At 44.6% G+C, this 21,454-nt stretch overlaps 1 protein-coding gene across 9 annotated transcripts in view; it reads right to left on the reverse strand.

Annotated features, from left to right (window-relative positions):
* LOC126108938 (uncharacterized) overlaps positions 1 to 21,454 on the reverse strand; it is a 237,986-nt gene that overhangs the window by 138,595 nt on the left and 77,937 nt on the right. For all 9 annotated transcript variants that reach the window (XM_049914314.1, XM_049914312.1, XM_049914311.1 and 6 more), the window contains 2 exons: positions 21,159 to 21,236; positions 3,364 to 3,417 (listed from right to left, as the gene is read on the reverse strand). In XM_049914314.1, the coding sequence (XP_049770271.1) occupies positions 3,364 to 3,417; positions 21,159 to 21,236 (132 nt within the window). The remainder of the gene's footprint in view (positions 1 to 3,363; positions 3,418 to 21,158; positions 21,237 to 21,454) is intronic.

The following is a 21,454-nucleotide window of genomic DNA, read 5'->3' on the forward strand; positions in this document are numbered from 1 at the left end:
AATCCAATCACAAACCTGGTCCGATATTCCGTAAGCTCGTATTTTTTTCACTAAACGTAAGTGCGGAACTGTATCAAATGCCTTCCTGAAGTCCAGGAATACGGCATCAATCTGCTCGCCAGTGTCTACGGCACTGTGAATTTCTTGGGCAAATAGGGCGAGCTGAGTTTCACATGATCTCTGTTTGCGGAATCCATGTTGGTTATGATGAAGGAGATTTGTATTATCTAAGAACGTCATAATACGAGAACACAAAACATGTTCCATTATTCTACAACAGATTGACGTCAGCGAAATAGGCCTATAATTATTCGCATCTGATTTATGACCCTTCTTGAAAATGGGAACGACCTGCGCTTTCTTCCAGTCGCTAGGTACTTTACGTTCTTCCAGCGATCTACGATAAATTGCTGATAGAAAGGGGGCAAGTTCTTTAGCATAATCACTGTAGAATCTTAAGGGTATCTCGTCTGGTCCGGATGCTTTTCCGCTACTAAGTGATAGCAGTTGTTTTTCAATTCCGATATCGTTTATTTCAGTATTTTCCATTTTGGCGTCTGTGCGACGGCTGAAGTCAGGGACCGTGTTACGATTTTCCGCAGTGAAACAGTTTCGGAACACTGAATTCAGTATTTCTGCCTTTCTTCGGTCGTCCTCTGTTTCGGTGCCATCGTGGTCAACGAGTGACTGAATAGGGGATTTAGATCCGCTTACCGATTTTACATATGACCAAAACTTTTTAGGGTTCTTGTTTAGATTGTTTGCCAATGTTTTATGTTCGAATTCGTTGAATGCTTCTCTCATTGCTCTCTTTACGCTCTTTTTCGCTTCGTTCAGCTTTTCCTTATCAGCTATGATTCGACTACTCTTAAACCTATGATGAAGCTTTCTTTGTTTCCGTAGTACCTTTCGTACATGATTGTTATACCACGGTGGATCTTTCCCCTCGCTTTGGACCTTAGTCGGTACGAACTTATCTAAGGCGTACTGGACGATGTTTCTGAATTTTTTCCATTTTTGTTCCACATCCTCTTCCTCAGAAATGAACGTTTGATGGTGGTCACTCAGATATTCTGCGATTTGTGTCCTATCACTCTTGTTAAGCAAATATATTTTCCTTCCTTTCTTGGCATTTCTTATTACACTTGTAGTCATTGATGCAACCACTGACTTATGATCACTGATACCCTCTTCTACATTCACGGAGTCGAAAAGTTCCGGTCTATTTGTTGCTATGAGGTCTAAAACGTTAGCTTCACGAGTTGGTTCTCTAACTATCTGCTCGAAGTAATTCTCGGACAAGGCAGTCAGGATAATGTCACAAGAGTCTCTGTCCCTGGCTCCAGTTCTGATTGTGTGACTATCCCATTCTATACCTGGTAGATTGAAGTCTCCCCCTATTACAATAGTATGATCACGAAACTTCTTCACGACGTTCTGCAGGTTCTCTCTGAGGCGCTCAACTACTACGGTTGCTGATGCAGGTGGTCTATAGAAGCATCCGACTATCATATCTGACCCACCTTTGATACTTAGCTTAACCCAGATTATTTCACATTCGCATTCGCTAATAACTTCACTGGATATTATTGAATTCTTTACTGCTATAAATACTCCTCCACCATTGGCGTTTATCCTATCCTTGCGGTATATATTCCATTCTGTGTCTAGGATTTCGTTACTGTTCACTTCCGGTTTTAACCAACTTTCCGTTCCTAATACTATATGCGCACTATTTCCTTCAATAAGAGATACTAATTCAGGAAACTTGCCCTGGATACTCCTTTTGGCAAGATGTCTAATAGACTCTTATCAAGACTTTACACGGCAAGAGTTTCCTCGTCTTCATCGTGAAGCCGCGAAGATAACGTTAATGTTTGGTTTGACATACGTTTGTGAGATATTTTTTTCTGTTATGAAAATTAATAAGTCTCGGTTAAAAGCAAACATCAGTGATGAAAATTTACGTAACTGTTTGCATTTGTCTGTATGTAGAAATTTTGTTCCAGACACTACACGTATTGTAAACTCCACCTGTGATAATTAAATAAAATGTCCCGCAGGTAATAGGTACTCTTTCATAGCATGATTTCTTTCAAGCACTCTTACTAACCTTATGCCTTCATTCAATAAAGCAAGCTAGGAAACAAAACGCATTACAGAGGGCGGAGTGGGAGACGGTACGGTGGGGAGGGGAGAGAAGTGGGTGGCCAGCTTGCCCCTGTGTGCACACAGAACACCTGTTAACTGCACGCGTGCAAGTGCACCGGACACGTGCAGGATTCCTGCCCCCCCTGCAGTAGAGGAACAATTCGGAAGCAACAACTGCCTGTATCGGCATAACAGTGCACTGTCATAAAGCGGCAGCTGTGAGATGACGGTTCGTGGACAGTAACATTGCCAAAATAGACTGGCCCACCCAGAGTCCCGACAAGTGCCCGGCGGAACACCTCCGGGACGAGTCGGAATGCCGACTTTGCTCTGACCCGGCGTCCGACATCACTACCTCCTCTTGAGGATGACCGGGCTATCTCCTCCACAGACACGCACACAGTTTACGGAAAGTGCCCCGGCACAGTTCGAGCCGTTAAAAGGTAAAGGTTCGACACACTCCACACTGGGTGACACACCCGTATTGGTGTCCACAAATAGGTGTTCACGTACTCTCGATCAGATACTGCGTATCCCTTACAGACTCGTGTCGGGTTTTAGTAATGTGACGCATTTTCGAGCTGCAGGGCATCCCTTGTACAAAACATTAATTTTTTATATTTGTTTTTCTCAATGCCGTAACCCGGTTTGACTACCGGTGATCCTCTACGCACTGTAAATATAGAAAAAGAGGAGACAAAGAATTGTCACAAAATCCATAAACTCTGAAAATAACAATCTACCTAATAATAATAATAGTAATAATAAATAAATAAAATCATACCAAAGATACAAGTAGAGTTTTCAGAGGCAGAATGAACTCCGTCCACCTTCTCTCTCTGTCTCGTCCCCTTCCCTTTCTCTATCTGAAGATGACCACTGGCACATCAAACTGAATACGTATTTGCAAAATGCTTATTTGACTGTGGGGAAAAAAGAAAGAAAAAAAGAAAAAAAGAAAAAAGAAAAGAAAAGAGAGGGAAAAAAAAAGGGTTAGAGCGAATCAATAACTCGATTCCCACGTACGTCAATCTGTATAAAACACTGTCACTCGTTCCGGTACAGTTTTAAGTTCTAGTTCAAAACCGGCATCAAGCACGTGTAGCGTCAGTTCTTTCCCATTGTAGGAGCCACTGTAACCTTCTACATCAGATTCTTCCCCCTCAGTCTTATTTCTACAGAACAGTACAACTTTGCTGTAGCAGTACTCACCTCTTCCCCACTGTCATCTTCACTCGGCAGCTCGATCACCTCGGGCTGTTTCGTCTGTAACCAAACAGCAGCCATCACACAGTGCACCGTGAAGGTAACAGGCCACGTGTACTCTTTGGAACTAACATTTCATAGTACATAATATGATTTATTCATGGACAGTAAACTGTAGGGTCAAAATATACAAGAGTAATCCCAAAAGTAAGGTCTCCTATATTCTTACAAGTACATAGACCTGTTTATTTCTACGATCGTTTACATCCGTTTACAGCTTGAACATTTAGCTATTTTTCGATATAATCACCATTTCTGTCGGCGCATTTTTGTAGACCTCGTGGCAGTTTTTGAATGCCCGCGTCATACCGGCTCGCCGCCGTGCCGATCGGGAAGTTATGAACCTACTCTTTCACCTCGTCGTCGGAGCTGGATCGCCGGAACCACAATTAATGCTGACAGCTACTGTGAGACTTTGAAAAAACTCAAATGGGCAATACAGAACCGGAGAAGAGGAATGTAGAGCGAGGACGTACACATTCTCCGTGACAACACTCACTCGGCAAACCGTTGCTCTCCTGCAACAGTTTCAGTGAAACGTAATCGCCCACTCACCCTATAGTCCTGACTTGGCACCCAGTGACTATCACCTGGTCCCTAGGTTAAAAGAAAATATGGCCGGAAAGCGATTCAGCTGGGATGACAAGGTGAAAGAAGGGGTTCGTAACTTTCTGAACAGCATGGCGGCGAGCTGGTGTGACACGGGCGTACAAAAACTGCCACAGCGTCTACAAAAATGCGTCGACAGAAATGGTGATTGTGTCAAAAAATAGCTAAATGTTCGAGCTGTAAACTGATGTAAACGATTGTAGAACTAAACAGGTCTATGTACTTATAAAAAATAGGAGATCTTACTTTTGGGATTACCTTCATAGTCTAGTGAAGTTGGAAGAGGCTCTACGTGAGATCTAATGGGGCAAAATACGGTTATCAAAAGTGCAATGGAAAAAACTCGAGTAGAATTAAAATCGGCTCACGTGGTTTAGTGTTTTACGACAGAGGGACGGAACAGGGATCAATTACAGCCTTAGGATTTGGTATAAAGAAGAAAATCAAAATGTTACAGAGCCTCGAGGAATTTCAAAACAGAAAATGAAGACTTGTTTTAAAAAAAAAAAAAAAATTAAATCTGTTTATGTACGTATTTTTTTAAATAAATTAATCAACTTTGTGGACCAGCATGCTCAGATGTGGGTGAAACACCAGCTATGAAGATTGTGAGCACTCCTTACACACTGCTGCAATGGGCCGCTTAAGAAGAACAGATTCCTCATTGTTAAAAATAATTTTTGCCGCATCTGACATTTAGCCCATCCACAGAACATCTGCCAAATGAAATACAACACTCGAGAAACACAAGCATAATGTATAGTAAACATTATCAGTAAAAATATTAGAAGGTGTTTAAAAATAAAAATTACAAATGAGTCGTCATACCAAAGTATCTTCACACAAAGTACAGCACCACATTGTATAGTCTCGACAGTCGTGCTCGACCGGTTACGTGACCTAACTGTGACCAATATATGCCACCCAATGGAATAGTTACATTGGAATTACAAGAATGCAAAGAAAATAAATAAGACAGATTAATAACAAAATAATATTAGAAAAATGTAAAGATAAACAGAGCCTAACAGCTGTTAGGAAAACTGAAAGGAAATGAATAAAAGCCTACACAAACAAAATATATCATCAACAAATCACACAATTCTTTTGAGGGTGTACGGGAAAGGGGTGATGGGAGAGCAGGGAGGGGGCATACAGTAGCAGAAACATAAATACAGGGTGTACATAAAGTCTGGGAACATTTTCCAAGAACCAGATATCGTACATATGACATTTTGAAGAGAAACCCTGAGAGCCTCTCCCCCACGTATACTGCCACAGCGTAGTTTGACAATTTGCCGATAGTCGCAAACGTGGCGAGTTCAGGTGCGGAGCGAGCTTTCCGTGTGTCGAGAGTTCGATAAAAACGAGGGTGCTGCAGCTGTTCGACGGATGTTTAGATCCGAGTACGGTAAGAAGCCACACGGAAGGCAATTTAAAAATTCGTTACGACGGGTCGCCCGTGCCCGGCAAAGAGAAGCGGATGTCCCAGTACGAGTGAAGTGAATGTGGAGTGCATACCAGAGACATTCGTAAGGAGTCCAAAGAAATAGGTGCGCCGTGCAGCCCGTGAACACCAAATGGCTCCAATGGCAGTGTGGAAAGTCCTGCGACAGAAGCTGTCTACGAAACCGTTCGAATTGGAGCTAGTGCAGAAGCTGCTGCACCGACGGATCGGCTGTGCTACAGAAGGGGACAGCTGTTTCACGAAATGGCCTTCCCAATTACCACACCTCACTCCGTGTGACTTTCTTCTGCGGGGACACGTTGAAGATCTGGTGTACGTACTGGCTCTACCAAGTGATGTAGCAGAGCTCCGGGAGAGAATACGGGAAGTGATTACCACAGTCGACGATGCCACGCTGGGATGGGTACGGCTAGAGTTCTAATACCGTATCGACATCTGCAGGGTCACTCGTGGTTCGCGTATCGAACATTTGTAAAAAAATCTTTCGTTTTTCTGTTCAAAATACAATATGTATGACATCTATACAATGTTTAGTTCTTGTGTAATAAATAATTGGAAGTGTTCCCAGACTTTATGCACAACCTGTACAGATAAAATATAAAAACATACAGCACTGTCAAATCCAAAATTAAAGAAGGCAGCATGACCTTAGTTTCTAAAAGAAATATACACAATCCGACTGGGTAGAGAGAGGAGGGCAGGCATCCGGCACGGGAAGAAGCATCTTTGTTTGACATATAGTGCTATTTTAGTAAAAGAATATTTTTTCAAACAATGAAATAGCTGAAATTTGTCGATACGGTAGATAAATTTCGAGACGGGAGTCTACAGACTTCACGGTAGCTCTTCCGATGGCGTCCAGGTCTTTCGGACGTGTAGAATTCTTGTAACTAGGTGTAGAGAGCCGTGTGGCCGGAAATGTGTTCTTAGGGAGATACACTCATTCGAACGTCTCTGACGGTGTATTTTTCAAATGTCTGAAAGCACGTATACTAGACAAATGGGAACATTCGGTCAGTAGTCGTGTCTCAGTGGTACACCGGCGGCAGCGGTTAGGCCCCGGTGTGCGGCTCCAGATTATCGGTGACGGAATCGTGGGATCGGTCACACTTTAACGACACCTCACAGGCGAGGCGTATCTGACCCTGCCTCCCCTGCCGGAAGACGAGCATTTAGCGGAACAAAGAGTAATGTGGTCACCGCACAACAGTGCTCCAGCTCACTCCTGCAATGCCGTGTGGACACTTCTCGAAAACATCTACCCTGACCACACATTTGGCTAAATTGGTGGTAGTGGTGGTGGTGGTTCACTGCTAACGTATCACCAAACCGTGAGTACTGACAGAAAATTCCCACTTGTCTGGTGTATTCTTATGTGTGCTTGCAGCCACTGAAGCATCCACCGAGGTGACAAAACTCACAGGATAGTGATACGCACACCTAACGACGGCGATACTGTCACGAACACGAGGTATAAAAGACATTGGTGTAGCTGTCATCTGTACTCAGGTGATTCACGTGAAAATGTTTCTTACACAGATGGCTGCACAACGGGAACAAACAGACTTCGAACACAGAACGGTAGACGGAGCTACACGTACGGACAGTCTATTTAGGAAATCGTTAGGGAATTCAATATTCCGAGATCCACAGTGTCAACCGTGTGCAGAGAATATCACATTTCGAGCATTACCACTCACCACAGACAGTGCGAGAGCCTACGGACTTCACTTAACGACTGAGAGCGGCAGTGTTTGCGTAGAGTTGTCAGTGCTAACAGACGAGCAACAGTGCGAGAAAAACTGCAGAAATCGTAGTGGGACGTACAACTGACGTACCCTTTAGGACGGGCGGTGAAATTTGGCGTTACTGTGACAGGGCAGCAGGCGACCGACACGAGTGCCTCTGCCGACGTCACCTGCAGTTCCGCTACCGGGCTCATGACCGTATCGGTCGGAGCCTAGGTGACAGGAAAACGGTGGCCCCGTCAGACGAGATACGATTTCCGTCAGTGAGACCCGGCGGTATCGAGTGCGATACAGATCCCACGAAGCTGTAGATTCGAATGTGCACGCCGGTGGTGGCTCCGCAATGGTGCGGGGAGAGCATTTGCGGACATTCGTGGGCTTCACGTCTCCGAAGAACATTTCAATTCTCGAGGCCGATTTGGCCGTCCGGTTTATCCGACACGAATCCCGTCAAAGATTTGTGGCCCGTAACGGAGAGGACAGTTTGCGCACAAAATCCTGCACTGGCAATACTTTCGCAATTACCGACAGCTATAGAGGCAGGATGAAAGGAGGATGAAAGGAGGAAGTACAAACACGTTCCGGGAAAATCAGGAATACAGAAATACAAGTCGCTGAGGAATGAATTAAATAGGAAGTGCAGGGAAGCTAAGACGAAATGGCTGCAGGAAAAATGTGAAGACATCGAAAAAGATATGATTGTCGGAAGGACAGACTCAGCATACAGGAAAGTCAAAACAACCTTTGGTGACATTAAAAGCAACGGTGGTAACATTTAAGAGTGCAACGGGAATTCCACTGTTAAATGCAGAGGAGAGAGCAGATAGGTGGAAAGAATACATTGAAAGCCTCTTTGAGGGTGAAGATTTGTCTGATGTGATAGAAGAAGAAACAGGAGTCGATTTAGAAGAGATAGGGGATCCAGTATTAGAATCGGAATTTAAAAGAGCTTTGGAGGACTTACAGTCAAATAAGGCAGAAGGGATAGATAACATTCCATCAGAATTTCTAAAATCATTGGGGGGAAGTGGCAACAAAACGACTATTCACGTTGGTGTGTAGAATATATGAGTCTGGCGATATACCATCTGACTTTCGGAAAAGCATCATCCACACAATTCCGAAGATGGTTCAAGCTGACAAGTGCGAGAATTATCGCACAATCAGCTTAACAGCTCATGCATCGAAGCTGCTTACAAGAATAATATATAGAAGAATGGAAAAGAAAATAGAGAATGCGCTAGGTGACGATCAGTTTGGCTTTACGAAAAGTAAAGGGACGAGAGAGGCAATTCTGACGTTACGGCTAATAATGGAAGCAAGGCTAAAGAAAAATCAAGACACTTTCATAGGATTTGTCGACCTGGAAAAAGCGTTCGACAATATAAAATGGTGCAAGCTGTTCGAGATTCTGAAAAAAGTAGGGGTAAGCTATACGGAGAGACGGGTCATATACAATATGTACAACAACCAAGAGGGAATAATAAGAGTGGACGATCAAGAACGAAGTGCTCGTATAAAGAAGGGTGTACGACAAGGCTGTAGCCTTTCGCCCCTACTCTTCAATCTGTACATCGAGGAAGCAATGATGGAAATAAAAGAAAGGTTCAGGAGTGGAATTAAAATACAAGGTGAAAGGATATCAATGATACGATTCGCTGATGACATTGCTATCCTGAGTGAAAGTGAAGGAGAATTAAATGAACGGAATGAACAGGCTAATGAGTACGCAGTATGGTTTGAGAGTAAATAGGAGAAAGACGAAGGTAATGAGAAGTATTAGAAATGAGAACAGCGAGAAACTTAACATCAGGATTGATGGTCACGAAGTCAATGAAGTTAAGGAATTCTGCTACCTAGGCAGTAAAATAACCAATGACGGACGGAGCAAGGAGGACATCAAAAGCAGACTCGCTATGGCAAAAAAGGCATTTCTGGCCAAGAGAAGTCTACTAATATCAAATATCGGCCTTAATTTGAGGAAGAAATTTCTGAGGAAAAAAAACGGGGGGTCAGCAGGGCCAAAAGTTTCTGCAGGGGACTTCCGACGACTCGTCGAGCCCTCGCCATGTCGAGTTGCTGCACTACGGCGGGCAAAAGGAGGTCCGACACAATGTTAGGAGGTATCCCACGACTTCTGTCACCTCACAGTGTACAATCAAAGACCTTCACGAGTAGGTTTACCTCCCTCGAAACGCATTTCCGGCCGTACACCCGTACGACCTTTTTCGTCCGTTATCCTTTCGTGGACTGTCGTTGCAGTTTGCCCCCATTTAGCGAAATCCCCCTCCACACAGAGTCCAGCACACTCTACAGCCTTACGCCAGCGCTGCTTCGAGCACGTAAATCCCGTTAACGGAAGCTCCCGTCCTGTGCTCGTAGCCACGTTTTCGCTGCACGAGTTACGCTCTCATCTTCTTCGAAGTGTATCCCACGTAGAGTACGATAAACTGGACGGAACAGATGGGAATTGGAGGGCACCAGGTCTGGGCTATACAGTAGCCAACCACGGCGCTCAGTTTCTGCATCACCTGAAGCCCGAGCATCCGACACCGAATAGTACTCCAATTAACTGCATCGTTACTACATACTGCACATAATGTTTACAGATATCCACTACAATTTCTTCTTCCACAACTGAGGGTTCAATCACAGAACGTCACATTGACAAGTGTCTCACGTACGAGCGTCATTTTTTTTTCAACCTCCGATAGGCTATAAATATATATATAAACGTCGTGTGACTAGTGCCTCCTGTCAGGTAGGCCATTTGCCGGGAGCAAGTCTTTCGATCTGACTCCACTCTGGCAACTTGCGCATCGATGCGGACGAAATGGTGACGGTGAGGACGACACGACACCCAGTCCCCGAACGGAGAAAATTTCCGACCCGTCCAGGAATCGAACCCGGACTGACATTCTGTCACGCTGACCACTCAGCTACGGGGGCGGACAGGCAATAAATAAAAGACGAGTTCATAGAAAACAATTATTTTCTTACCAAAAGTTTTGTACACTCGGTTACTTTTCAACATAATCACCGAATAGATTGAGACATTTATCATACCTGTGGACAAGCTCTGCAATACCCTCTTCAAAAATATTGCCGCCAACAATTTCAAATGAGCGCTGACATTGTTCTGCAGATCTTCGTCGGTTTGAAAGTGCTGCCCTCCTAGCCGTATTTTCAGTTCAGGGAAATGGTGAAAGTCGCCGGGTGCCAGGTCAGGGCTGTACGGCGGATCATCAAAAATGTCCCACTAAAATTGTTCGAGTAGCTGTCAGGTTGTGCCAGCAGTGTGTGGACGAGCGTTGTCACGGATCGACACAATCCCTGATGTAAGCATTCCTCTTCGTTTGTTTCGAATGGCTCTCCGCAAACGTCACGTTGTCACGGATCGACACAATTCCTGATGTAAGCATCCCTCTTCATCTGTTTTGAATGGCTCTCCGCAAAAGTCATAAAGTTTCACAATAAGCAGCTGCCTTGACAGTGGTTCTGGGCTGCATAAACTCTACAAGCAACACACCTTTTTGGTTCCAAAACACAGAAGCCATAACCTTTCTATTGTCGAATGTTTGAATTTTTTTGTTTTGTTTGGTGAATTTGGATGCACCCACTGTTGTGACTGCCGTTTCGTTTCCGGTGTGTCGCATCGGATCCAAGTTTCATCTCCAGTAACAATTGATTTCAAAAAGTTCTCTCCTTCATCGTGATATAGGTCCGGGAAATTCAAATTAGCGTCATTCGGTGATTTTTGTGGGCGTCTGTCAACATTTTTGGAACCCGACGAGCACAAAGTTTTTTGTAGACTAAATGTTCAGTAATGACAGAGCGTACGACAGATCTTGAAACTTCCGGAATTTCCATAGACAAAGCAGTTATAGTGAACCTACGATTTTCTCTAACCATTCTGTCAACTCGCTCAACAAGGTCGGCTGTAATGACAGACTTTTTCTCAGCCCCCTTCACGGTCCACGACATTTTGGCCACATTTAAACTTTCGCCAGCATTCACTCGCGACACCGTCAGTCACGAAGTTATTAATGATGGCAACCGTGTTTACACGGTTGTAGTGCAACGCAGACTGATTGATGCCTTGAGGTCGGCGATGGTGGAGTGTGCAGTGTGAGAGTTGCACATTAGTCTACAGCGCATGTTCACTTTCTGCCACTCACGTTGCTTCATACCTTCTATACTAAGCGATCAGATGTTGGTGTGTGTGAGAGCAGCCGGTTCACTATAGCTCTTCCACTTGTCAGAATTTTTCTAAACTTCACATACGTGGAAAAATAAACATCATATTTGCAGCACCTAAAATGACCTTTTTTTTAATATGTATTAATGGCTTTCAAAAATAATTTTGGGGCCTTATTTATTTAATGACCCTTCTAAACAAAAATGCACATTTTTCCTGATACGAAGGACTATTTGGTAATGCTATCCAGAGATTTAATTGCCCATCAGAGGAGCATGCTGTAGTCAGATGCAGTTTTTATGTGGTATATGTCACGGGCTGAAAATATAGCAACTGCCAGTCTCACTGAATGCCACTCTGTCCTCACAAGCATTTCAGCCTTTGTTTTAATAACAGACCCTTCCCTTCAAACAATTCCATATTTGTTTGAAAGATATAGAAAGGACTACAATTTGCTACGTAAATTTCAATCAGAAAAACTCAAGAGACGCTCTGGATCCTACCGATAACTGAGTGGGGCCAGCTATTACGATATCCACATGCAAGTCTGGGAAAATAAAAGAAAATTAAGATTAAAAAATGTGCTATTTGCTGTTCATGCAAAGATAGACTCTAAAACTGGAACTCGTCCCCAGCAAATTCCAGATCATAACACTGATTTGCAATTCTTTCCAGAAAGGTTTTGTTTTATTATTGCAAAAAAGCTCTAAAAAAGATAACTTTATGGCTTGTTTAAGAGCTGTAGTATTTTCAGATATATAGATACACTACTGGCCATTAAAATTGCTACACTAAGAAGAAATGCAAATGATAAACGGGTATTCATTGGACAAATACATTATACTAGAACTGACATGTGATTACATTTTCACGAAATTTGGGTGCACAGATGTTGAGAAATCAGTACCCAGAACATCCACCTCTGGCCATAATAGCGGCCTTGATATGCCTCAGCATTGAGTCAAACAGAGCTCGGATGGTGTGTACAGGTACAGCTGTCCATGCAGCTTCAACACGATACAACAGTTAATCAAAAGTAGTGACTGGCGTATTGTGACGAGCCATTTGCTCGGCCACCATTGAACAGACGTTTTCAATTGGTGAGAGATCTGGAAAATGTGCTGGCCAGGGCAGCAGTTGAACATTTTCTGTATCCAGAAAGGCCCATACAGGACCTGCAACATGCGGTCATGGATTATTCTGCTGAAATATAGGGTTTTGCAGGGATCGAATGTAGGGTAGAGCCACGGGTCGTAACACATCTGAAATGTAACGTCCACTGTTCAAAGTGCAGTCAATGCGAACAAGAGGTGACCGAGACGTGTAACCAATCGCACCCCATACCATCACGCCAGGTCATACGCCAATATGGCGATGACGAATACAGGCTTCCAATGTGCAATCACTGCGATGTCACCAAACATGGATGCGATTATCACGATGCTGTAAACAGAACCTGGATTCATCTGAAAAAATGACGTTTTGCCATTCGTGCACCCAGGTTCATCGTCGAGTACACCATCACAGGTGCTCCCGTCCATGATGCAGTGTCAAGGGTAACTGCAGCCATGGTCTCTGAGCTGATAGTCCATGCTGCTGCAAATGTCGTCAAATTGTTGGTGCAGATGGTTGTTGTCTTGCAAACGTCTCCATCTGTTGACTCAGGGATTGAGACGTGGCTGCACGATCCGTTACAGCCATGCGGATAAGATGCCTGTCATCTCGACTGCTGGTGATACCGAGGCCATTGGGATCCAGCACGGCGTTCCGTATTACCCTCCTGAACCCACCGATTCCATATTCTGCTAACAGTCATTGGATCTCGACTGACGCGAGCAGCAATGTCGCGATACGATAAACTGCAATCGCGATACGCTACAATCCGACCTTTATCAAAGTCAGAATCGTGACAGTACGCACTTCTCCTCCTTACACGAGGCATCACAACAACGTTTCACTAGGCAACGCCGGTCAACTGCTGTTTGTGTATGAGAAATCGGTTGGAAACTTTCCTCATGTCAGCAAGTTGTAGGTGTCGCCACCGGCGCCAACCTTGTGTGAATGCTCCGAAAACTAATCATTTGCATATCACAGCATCTTCTTCATGCCGGTTAAATTTCGCGTCTGTAGCATGTCATCTTCGTGGTGTAGTAGTTTTAATGGCCAGTAGTGGATATGCAGTCTCTCTCTCTCTCTCTCTCTCTCTCTCTCTCTCTCTCTCTCTCTCTCTCCCCGTGTGTGTGTGTGTGTGTGTGTGTGTGTGTGTGTGTGTTCTCTTGTGGAGGGTGGGAGATGGGGGGAGGCAGTGTGTGCTTTTCGTAAGAGAGAGACAATTTTGTTGGTCTCCACAAATATTTCTGACTCTGTGATGGAGAACTTTCTTCGTGCTCAATTTGGCCCTATTTCCAAAAGTAATGTGACTTCCTCCTTTTCTGATGGTTGCTTAATGAATCTCTGATAGGAAGTCTGTCGTTGATGGAGCTTGGTCTGTTGTATATTCTGGAGACTACAGTTTCATTCTTTCACTTCCTTCTCTAACAATTTTTCGCTATGATAAAATTATTTAAGTGGACAGATAAAAAATCTCCTCACCAAGCAGCGGCAGAAAACACATATACAAAACTGTTGTGATTGGCGAGCTTTCGGAGACAGTGGCTTCAGGCAGAAGGGTTGAAGGGGAAAGAAGAAGGGTGAAGGAAAAGGACTGGAGAGGTCTAAGAAAAGGGGTAGATTTTGGGAAAGTCATCCTGAACCACGGGTCAGGGGAGACTTACCGTACGGGATGAGAAGGAAAGACTGATTTATGGTTTTTAGTTGGCCTTCGGTGAGGATGAGATCGACATCGAGGGAATTGGCACGGGATTCGGAATAGGACAATGTAAAATTTAACTGGGAGAAGGTATTCAGAGATTTCAGGAATTTTAGAAGGTCAGCCTCACCACGAGTACATATGGTAAATATGTCATCAACGTATCAAAACCAAACCAGGGACTGAAGACTTACAAATACCAGGAGAGCCCCGTCCGAGCGACCCACGGGAAGGTTGGCATAAGAAGCAGCCATCCAGGTTCCCACGGCCGTACCCACGATCTGCCTGTACGTCTGCCTCTCAGAGGTGAAGTAGTTGTCGGTAAGCATAAAGTTGGTTAAGGTGAGTAGAAAGGATGTCACAGGTTTGGAATCAGGTAGACGCCGACTGAGGAAATGTTCAGCAGCAGACAGACCGTGTATGTGAGGATGTTGGTATAGAGGGAGGTGGCATCAATGGTGACAAGCAAGGTGTGTTGTGGGAGTGGGACGGGCACGGATTTCAGACGATCTAGGAAATGGTCGGTTTCTTTGATGTAGGAGAGGAGTGGGTTGCAGGTGTTGATCAACTAAGGCAGATATATGTTCGGTGGGTGCTTTGAAGCCAGCAGCTATAGGATGGCCAAGATGAATGGGTTTGTGGATCTTAGGAAGAAGGTACTACAGTGGTAGAATAGTGATGCAGTCATCAGCTTTTAGGGAACGTAGAGCCTGGAGATCTGCAGAGGACAGGTTAGGGTCATGTTGTAGAGACCTGAGGAAGGGATGTGAGGCAATGCTGGATGTCAGGAATTTCTGGAAGGCTCGTAAGAGACAATTTTGAGGTAGTGGTGGCAGATCAAGTTGGGATCGCGGTCTGAACTGTTCGAGGCACAGTTCAATGCCAAGTTTGCTGTCGGAAAGGTTTTGGTGTCGGGTTGCAAAGCGATATTTCCAATGGATATTACGTGCGAAGGAAAGGAGGTCCTTCACCAAAGCAGCACGATCAAATGCAGATTTAGGGCTGAAAGTGAGGGCCTTAGATAATACAGATAATTGAGGAGGGGAGAGAACTTTACATGAGCGGTTAAGGACACAGTACCGTTGTGACCGGTTCACGGGATTATGGGTTACTCTCAGTCTGAGAGGCAGTGGTGAAGGCTGTGGGACGTTAAGGAGGTTGGCCGAGGTCGGTTTCTAGGAGAGGAGTGGTGGCTGAAGGTGTGGCTACTTAGGGAGCTGCAGAGGGACAGGGAGGGAAATACCACTGTTCACGTAGTTTAGGAAAAGGTGGGACAGCTTTTGTCTGGTAGAGTGGAAATTTGCTGATGAGGCATGTAAGAGCAAGAGACTGCTGTATTTGAAACTGTAAAGAGCCTGGTGTAGGGTAGGACTGCATCCAGAAATAGGGACTTTCGACGTTAGGCCTTACGGAGTAGCTCCGAGGGACAAGCAGGTTTCAAAAACAGAACGTGGAACCTCAGTTTCGATAGTGCAAAGGCACGTTTTCGAAAAGAACAGACGTAATACGAGACGGGATTCATCGAGGCTAGAGAGGACTTCACTTTGTACGTAGTTCTGTTTGCCGTTTCTGTCTTTACGAATGGAAAGGACAGGCATTTGCAATGTCTGTGATTCACGTATTTCCCTTTTTATTAAATTTTGTATCTGTTGTCCGTAATCTTTGTTTCAAACAAAACAATTATAAATAATGGACTGCGTACAGTGTACAAAAAATTAATAGCACCAGGGATGTCATCTACCTGGAAGTAGTTTGAAATGTATATTTACGCCTTCGCTCATTTTTATCGCCTCCAGATAGTCAGTAACAAGAGGTATTTCGACAAAGTTGTCTTTATTAGAAGGTTTACCACGGTGCGTAAATCGATACGCCGACAAATACTACAGAACCCGTTCTGGCCAGCGCCGGCACAGAGGTGAAGAAAACGAGAGCAGAGAAGGCTGCGAGACGCAAATACCACGCCGACTAGGACCGCGCCACGACAACACGAGCGGCCTCTATCCGAAAAGGCTCAGCCGGACAGTAGAGGACGGACGAGAAGGAGACCCGGACGAGAAGAGAGCAATAGAAGAGCTGTTACTTGTAGTCCGTATCCATTACTTGCACAGACATTCTGTGAAAGACACTGATTATTTGCATGTCGCAATAGCTTCTGACAGGACAGTGTAAACCAAGGTTAAGTATTGTCAATCTACTTTATCGTAACAAAAACCATTAATGTGATTTGCACGAATTATCGTACAGCTATCCGAGAAAGCGGCATCCTTTAGGCATCCTATAAGAGACGAGTGGGCAGAACCCCACAGAACCCACTGAAAGCGTTAACTTCAACTCGCGTTACCGACACCTCGTACGTATTAAAAGTGCAGCTTCAAATTATTAAACAGTGCGTGACGTGTCGTGCACTTCGGATACTCCGCCCACACCGCACGTTCAGAAGTCGGCAGCGAACGTGTGACCGCGCAGCCAATCGGCAGCCGGCTCCGAGGCGTACCCTCCTCGACCCGTGCGGCTGGCACCGTCACGGAGCCGACTCGGAGGCCACCACACTGAACTCTAGGTCAGTCAGTTCGGCTCTGTCTAAGTGTCGGCACTCAGCCTCTGTTACTATCGTGGGTATCGGGCTCACCCTATCTCGAGGACTCGTTCCGGATACTGACCGGCCCTTGCAAATTAAGTAAAATAAGTTTATTAAACATTAGGTGTGCAACTTACTATTTTGCTCTCTGTCATCCACTGACAAGACAACGAAAGAAAAGGTGACGAGGAAAAACTACGACCGACTGCTCCTCGCTTCTACTTCTTGCCGTACAGACAACTGGCGACGGCATTTATTGTGCGTATTTCTTGCAGAACTGTGGTCATTATACGTGCTCACACACTGGACTGCTCTAGTGTCCTGTGTGTTTCAGAATGTTCGTCCTGCAACTGACTGTGGTTTTTGCACTTTTCAAAGGCTGACACTTATAGTTACTTTCATTCATACTTTCCTCCAGCATAGCTTAATGATTGCACTCTATTTTTGTACAAGCCTTCTTTTGCACATGTGTGTGTGTGTTTCATCGTGGCCACCCCCGATCCCCACCCCTCCGAGAATTAGTAGCTCAGATTGTCGAGTTCAGGCACAGAGACTACAACAGTTATTGGACACAATTCTCAGACTGCTCACCACACGAACACACAAGGCGGCGCCGTACCCGGCACCCGCGACACTGCCGCAGCGAAATGTGCCCGTTTCTGTACCGCCATTCCTCGCATTCGATTCTCGATGAGAGGAACGGTTCGAATACTGTGCAGAGCTCGACTCACGCTTCACCGCATATCACACTGACAGTAGGATCGGGCAACCTCGTTTTCTTGTGACAGTTTGTGTGTCTGTACACCCGTTAGTCTGCAAACTTTTTCCCACCACCCACCCTAAAAATGTTTTTTACAAAGAACTAATTGCTGCACCAGACAAATGCTATGACGAAGAGATTAATGCGGCGTCAGATCCTCGCATACGGGAACAGATTTTTAAGTTATGTGTATGCGTGGTGTCTGGTCTCTCGGACAAGTCCGAAAGAACTGACACCACGTGGAATCCGCAGCTGTGATACGTATCACATAAACTTTAGGTGAAAGAAGGAGAAGAGAAAGGTCACAAAAAGAACTATCGATGTCAGCTGCATTGGGATTTTATGCGGACTCGGCAGTGACGAGTGAAAAAATGTGTCGAAAAGGGATGCGAACCCGGGATCTCCAGCTCGCTAGGCAGCTGCGTCAACCACTGCACCACACGGACACGGAGTTTAATGCAATTGCGCATACTACCTCGGCACACCTTCCCCCGGACCTGCATTCCCACACGGCAGCATCTATCTGCAGTTCCCACCTGTGTCCTACGTGCTCACTATTTTAGCATTCCCACAGGAGGTCCGACATAACTGTGCATCCACACCGAAGGTGGTGGATTCACTGCCCACCAAAGCAAATCTTTTGGACATCTCCGAAAGAACAGATCCCGAGCAGATACTGCAGCTGTGATACATATAGTGTAAACTGGAAGAGGAGGGGGGGAAGGGCAGAAAGGAAAGGAAAAGGAAGGAACTGTCAATGTCAGCCACATCGGGACTTTATGCAGAATCAGTGGTGACAAGTGAACGGACACCACATATTCGTACAACCGATTTGCCTCGACGGGCGACGAATCCACCTACCTCCGGTGCAAGTGGACAATTACGTTCGACCTCCTGGAGGAATCTCAGAGTAGCGAGCACGGAGGACACGGACAGAACTGTTAATACACCTACCCAGTAAGCAGGAGATCCCAGTCCGGCATAATTTTCATTCGTCACCGCCGATTTCGCATAAACTTCCGATGCAGTTGACGTAAACAGTTTCTTTTCTTTTCTTTCCTTTCTTGCCCCTCCACCTTAAATTTACATAATACATTCTCAAGTATCCCGACCCCACCTCGTAACAGGTTTTCGAATTAGTCGAGCATCGGGACTCGTGCGACAGTGTAGTGGTAGACTTTGATTCTGTTCCTATTTGCTAAAGGTGCAAATAAACATTTCATTGGAAAAAGTGAAAAGATTATGTCATCTGAAGAAGTTATAAGTGATATATCCATTTTTTCTAATTTTAAATTTGTATGTCATATGTATGTACACTCTCCAAAACACTGCAAAGTAATAGGGAGAGGGTACTTCCCAGCGTACAGTGTATTAGGATTTCTTCCTGTTTGAACTTCATATAGAGTGCGTGACAAATGACTTCTTAAATCGCTTCACATTCTCTGCGATTAGTCTAAACTCACCTTTGTGGTCTCAATGGGACCGATACTTTGGAGGATTAGCATATTCCGAGATTTATACTTCGTATCGGTTCCCGAAATGCTGCGAGCGAGCTTTTCTACATCTACATCTACATCTACATCCATACTCCGCAAGCCACCTGACGGTGTGTGGCGGAGGGTACCTTGAGTACCTCTATCGGTTCTCCCTTCTATTCCAGTCTTGTATTGTTCGTGGAAAGAAGGATTGTCGGTATGCCTCTGTGTGGGCTCTAATCTCTCTGATTTTATACTCATGGTCTCTTCGCGAGATATACGTAGGAGGGAGCAATATACTGCTTGACTCTTCGGTGAAGGTATGTTCTCGAAACTTTGACAAAAGCCCGTACCGAGCTACTGAGCGTCTCTCCTGCAGAGTCTTCCACTGGAGTTTATCTATCATCTCCGTAACGCTTTCGCGATTACTAAATGATCCTGTAACGAAGCGCGCTGCTCTCCGTTGGATCTTCTCTATGTCTTGTATCAACCCTATCTGGTACGGATCCCACACTGCTGAGCAGTATTCAAGCAGTGGGCGAACAAGCGTACTGTAACCTACTTCCTTTGTTTTCGGATTGCATTTCCTTAGGATTCTTCCAATGAATCTCAGTCGGGCATCTGCTTTACCGACAATCAACATTATATGATCATTCCATTTTAAATCACTCCTAATGCGTACTCCCAGATAATTTATGGTATTAACTGCTTCCAGTTGCTGACCTGCTATTTTGTAGCTAAATGATAAAGGATCTATCTTTCTGTGTATTCGCAGCACATTACACTTGTCTACATTGAGATTCAATTGCCATTCCCTGCACCATGCGTCAATTCGCTGCAGATCCTCCTGCATTTCAGTACAATTTTCCATTGTTACAACCTCTCGATACACCACAGCATCATCTGCAAAAAGCCTCAGTGAACTTCCGATGTCATCCACCATGTCATTTATGTATATTGTGAATAGCAACGGTCCTATGACACTCCCCTGCGGCACACCTGAAATCACTCTTACTTCGGAAGACTTCTCTCCATTGAGAATAACATGCTGCGTCCTGTTATCTAGGAACTCTTCAATCCAATCACACAATTGGTCTGATAGTCCATATGCTCTTACTTTGTTCATTAAACGACTGTGGGGAACTGTATCGAACGCCTTGCGGAAGTCAAGAAACACGGCATCTACTTGTGAACCCGTGTCTATGGCCCTCTGAGTCTCGTGGACGAATAGCGCGAGCTGGGTTTCACATGACCGTCTTTTTCTAAACCCATGCTGATTCCTACAGATTAGATTTCTCGTCTCCAGAAAAGTCATTATACTTGAACACAAAATGTGTTCCAAAATTCTACAACTGATCGACGTTAGAGATATAGGTCTATAGTTCTGCACATCTGTTCGACGTCCCTTCTTGAAAACGGGGATGACCTGTGCCCTTTTCCAATCTTTTGGAATGCTACGCTCTTCTAGAGACCTACGGTACACCGCTGCAAGAAGGGGGGCAAGTTCCTTCGCGTACTCTGTGTAAAATTGAACTGGTATCCCATCAGGTCCAGAGGCCTTTCCTCTTTTGAGCGATTTTAATTGTTTCTCTATCCCTCTGTTGTCTATTTCGATATCTACCATTTTGTCATTTGTGCGACAATCTAGAGAAGGAACTACAGTGCAATCTTCCTCTGTGAAACAACTTTGGAAAAAGACATTTAGTATTTCGGCCTTTAGTCTGTCATCCTCTGTTTCAGTACCATTTTGGTCACAGAGTGTCTGGACATTTTGCTTTGCTCCACCTACCGCTTTGACATAAGACCAAAATTTCTTAGGATTTTCTGCCAAGTCAGTACATTTGTGGGACATTTGGCACCTATCTTCAAAGCATCTTCCTTTTGGGTACTTCCGCGCTCTCTGCAGTGCTCTTCTGTGGATCAAAATAATCTCGGCTCGAGCCTCACAAACCACACACTAAAGTGCAATAAAAGATCACAATAAAATATCAGTATCCAGTCCTGTCGGGTGCTCTAAAACTGCACCTTGAAAAGAGAAATAAAATGGACAAGGAGGAAAATGAATAAAGTGACTGGAAATATGAGGACTTCCGTACCTGTGGAGGGTGCAGCTCTCCAGGTTGCACATCATCGTCACACGGTTTCTCTTTCTGCATCGTAACACACTTGGGTTCCTGTGACATAAAGAGCTACATTAAAATATCATCAACAAATTATATTATTTGCTTTGTAAGCAACATAGCAAGTAATAAACACCAGGAATGATAAAGACAAGCTCTCACGTGTAAACAAGAATTCTAATTGCACAGCAGCTAACATCATCGAAGTTTTGTACAAATGATGTTTTAACGTCACCACTTTGATAAATTATCAGTGAGGAAACTCATTTAAC

The sequence above is a fragment of the Schistocerca cancellata genome, chromosome 11, assembly GCF_023864275.1.
Source record: "Schistocerca cancellata isolate TAMUIC-IGC-003103 chromosome 11, iqSchCanc2.1, whole genome shotgun sequence".
NCBI classification, from domain to species: domain Eukaryota; kingdom Metazoa; phylum Arthropoda; class Insecta; order Orthoptera; family Acrididae; genus Schistocerca; species Schistocerca cancellata.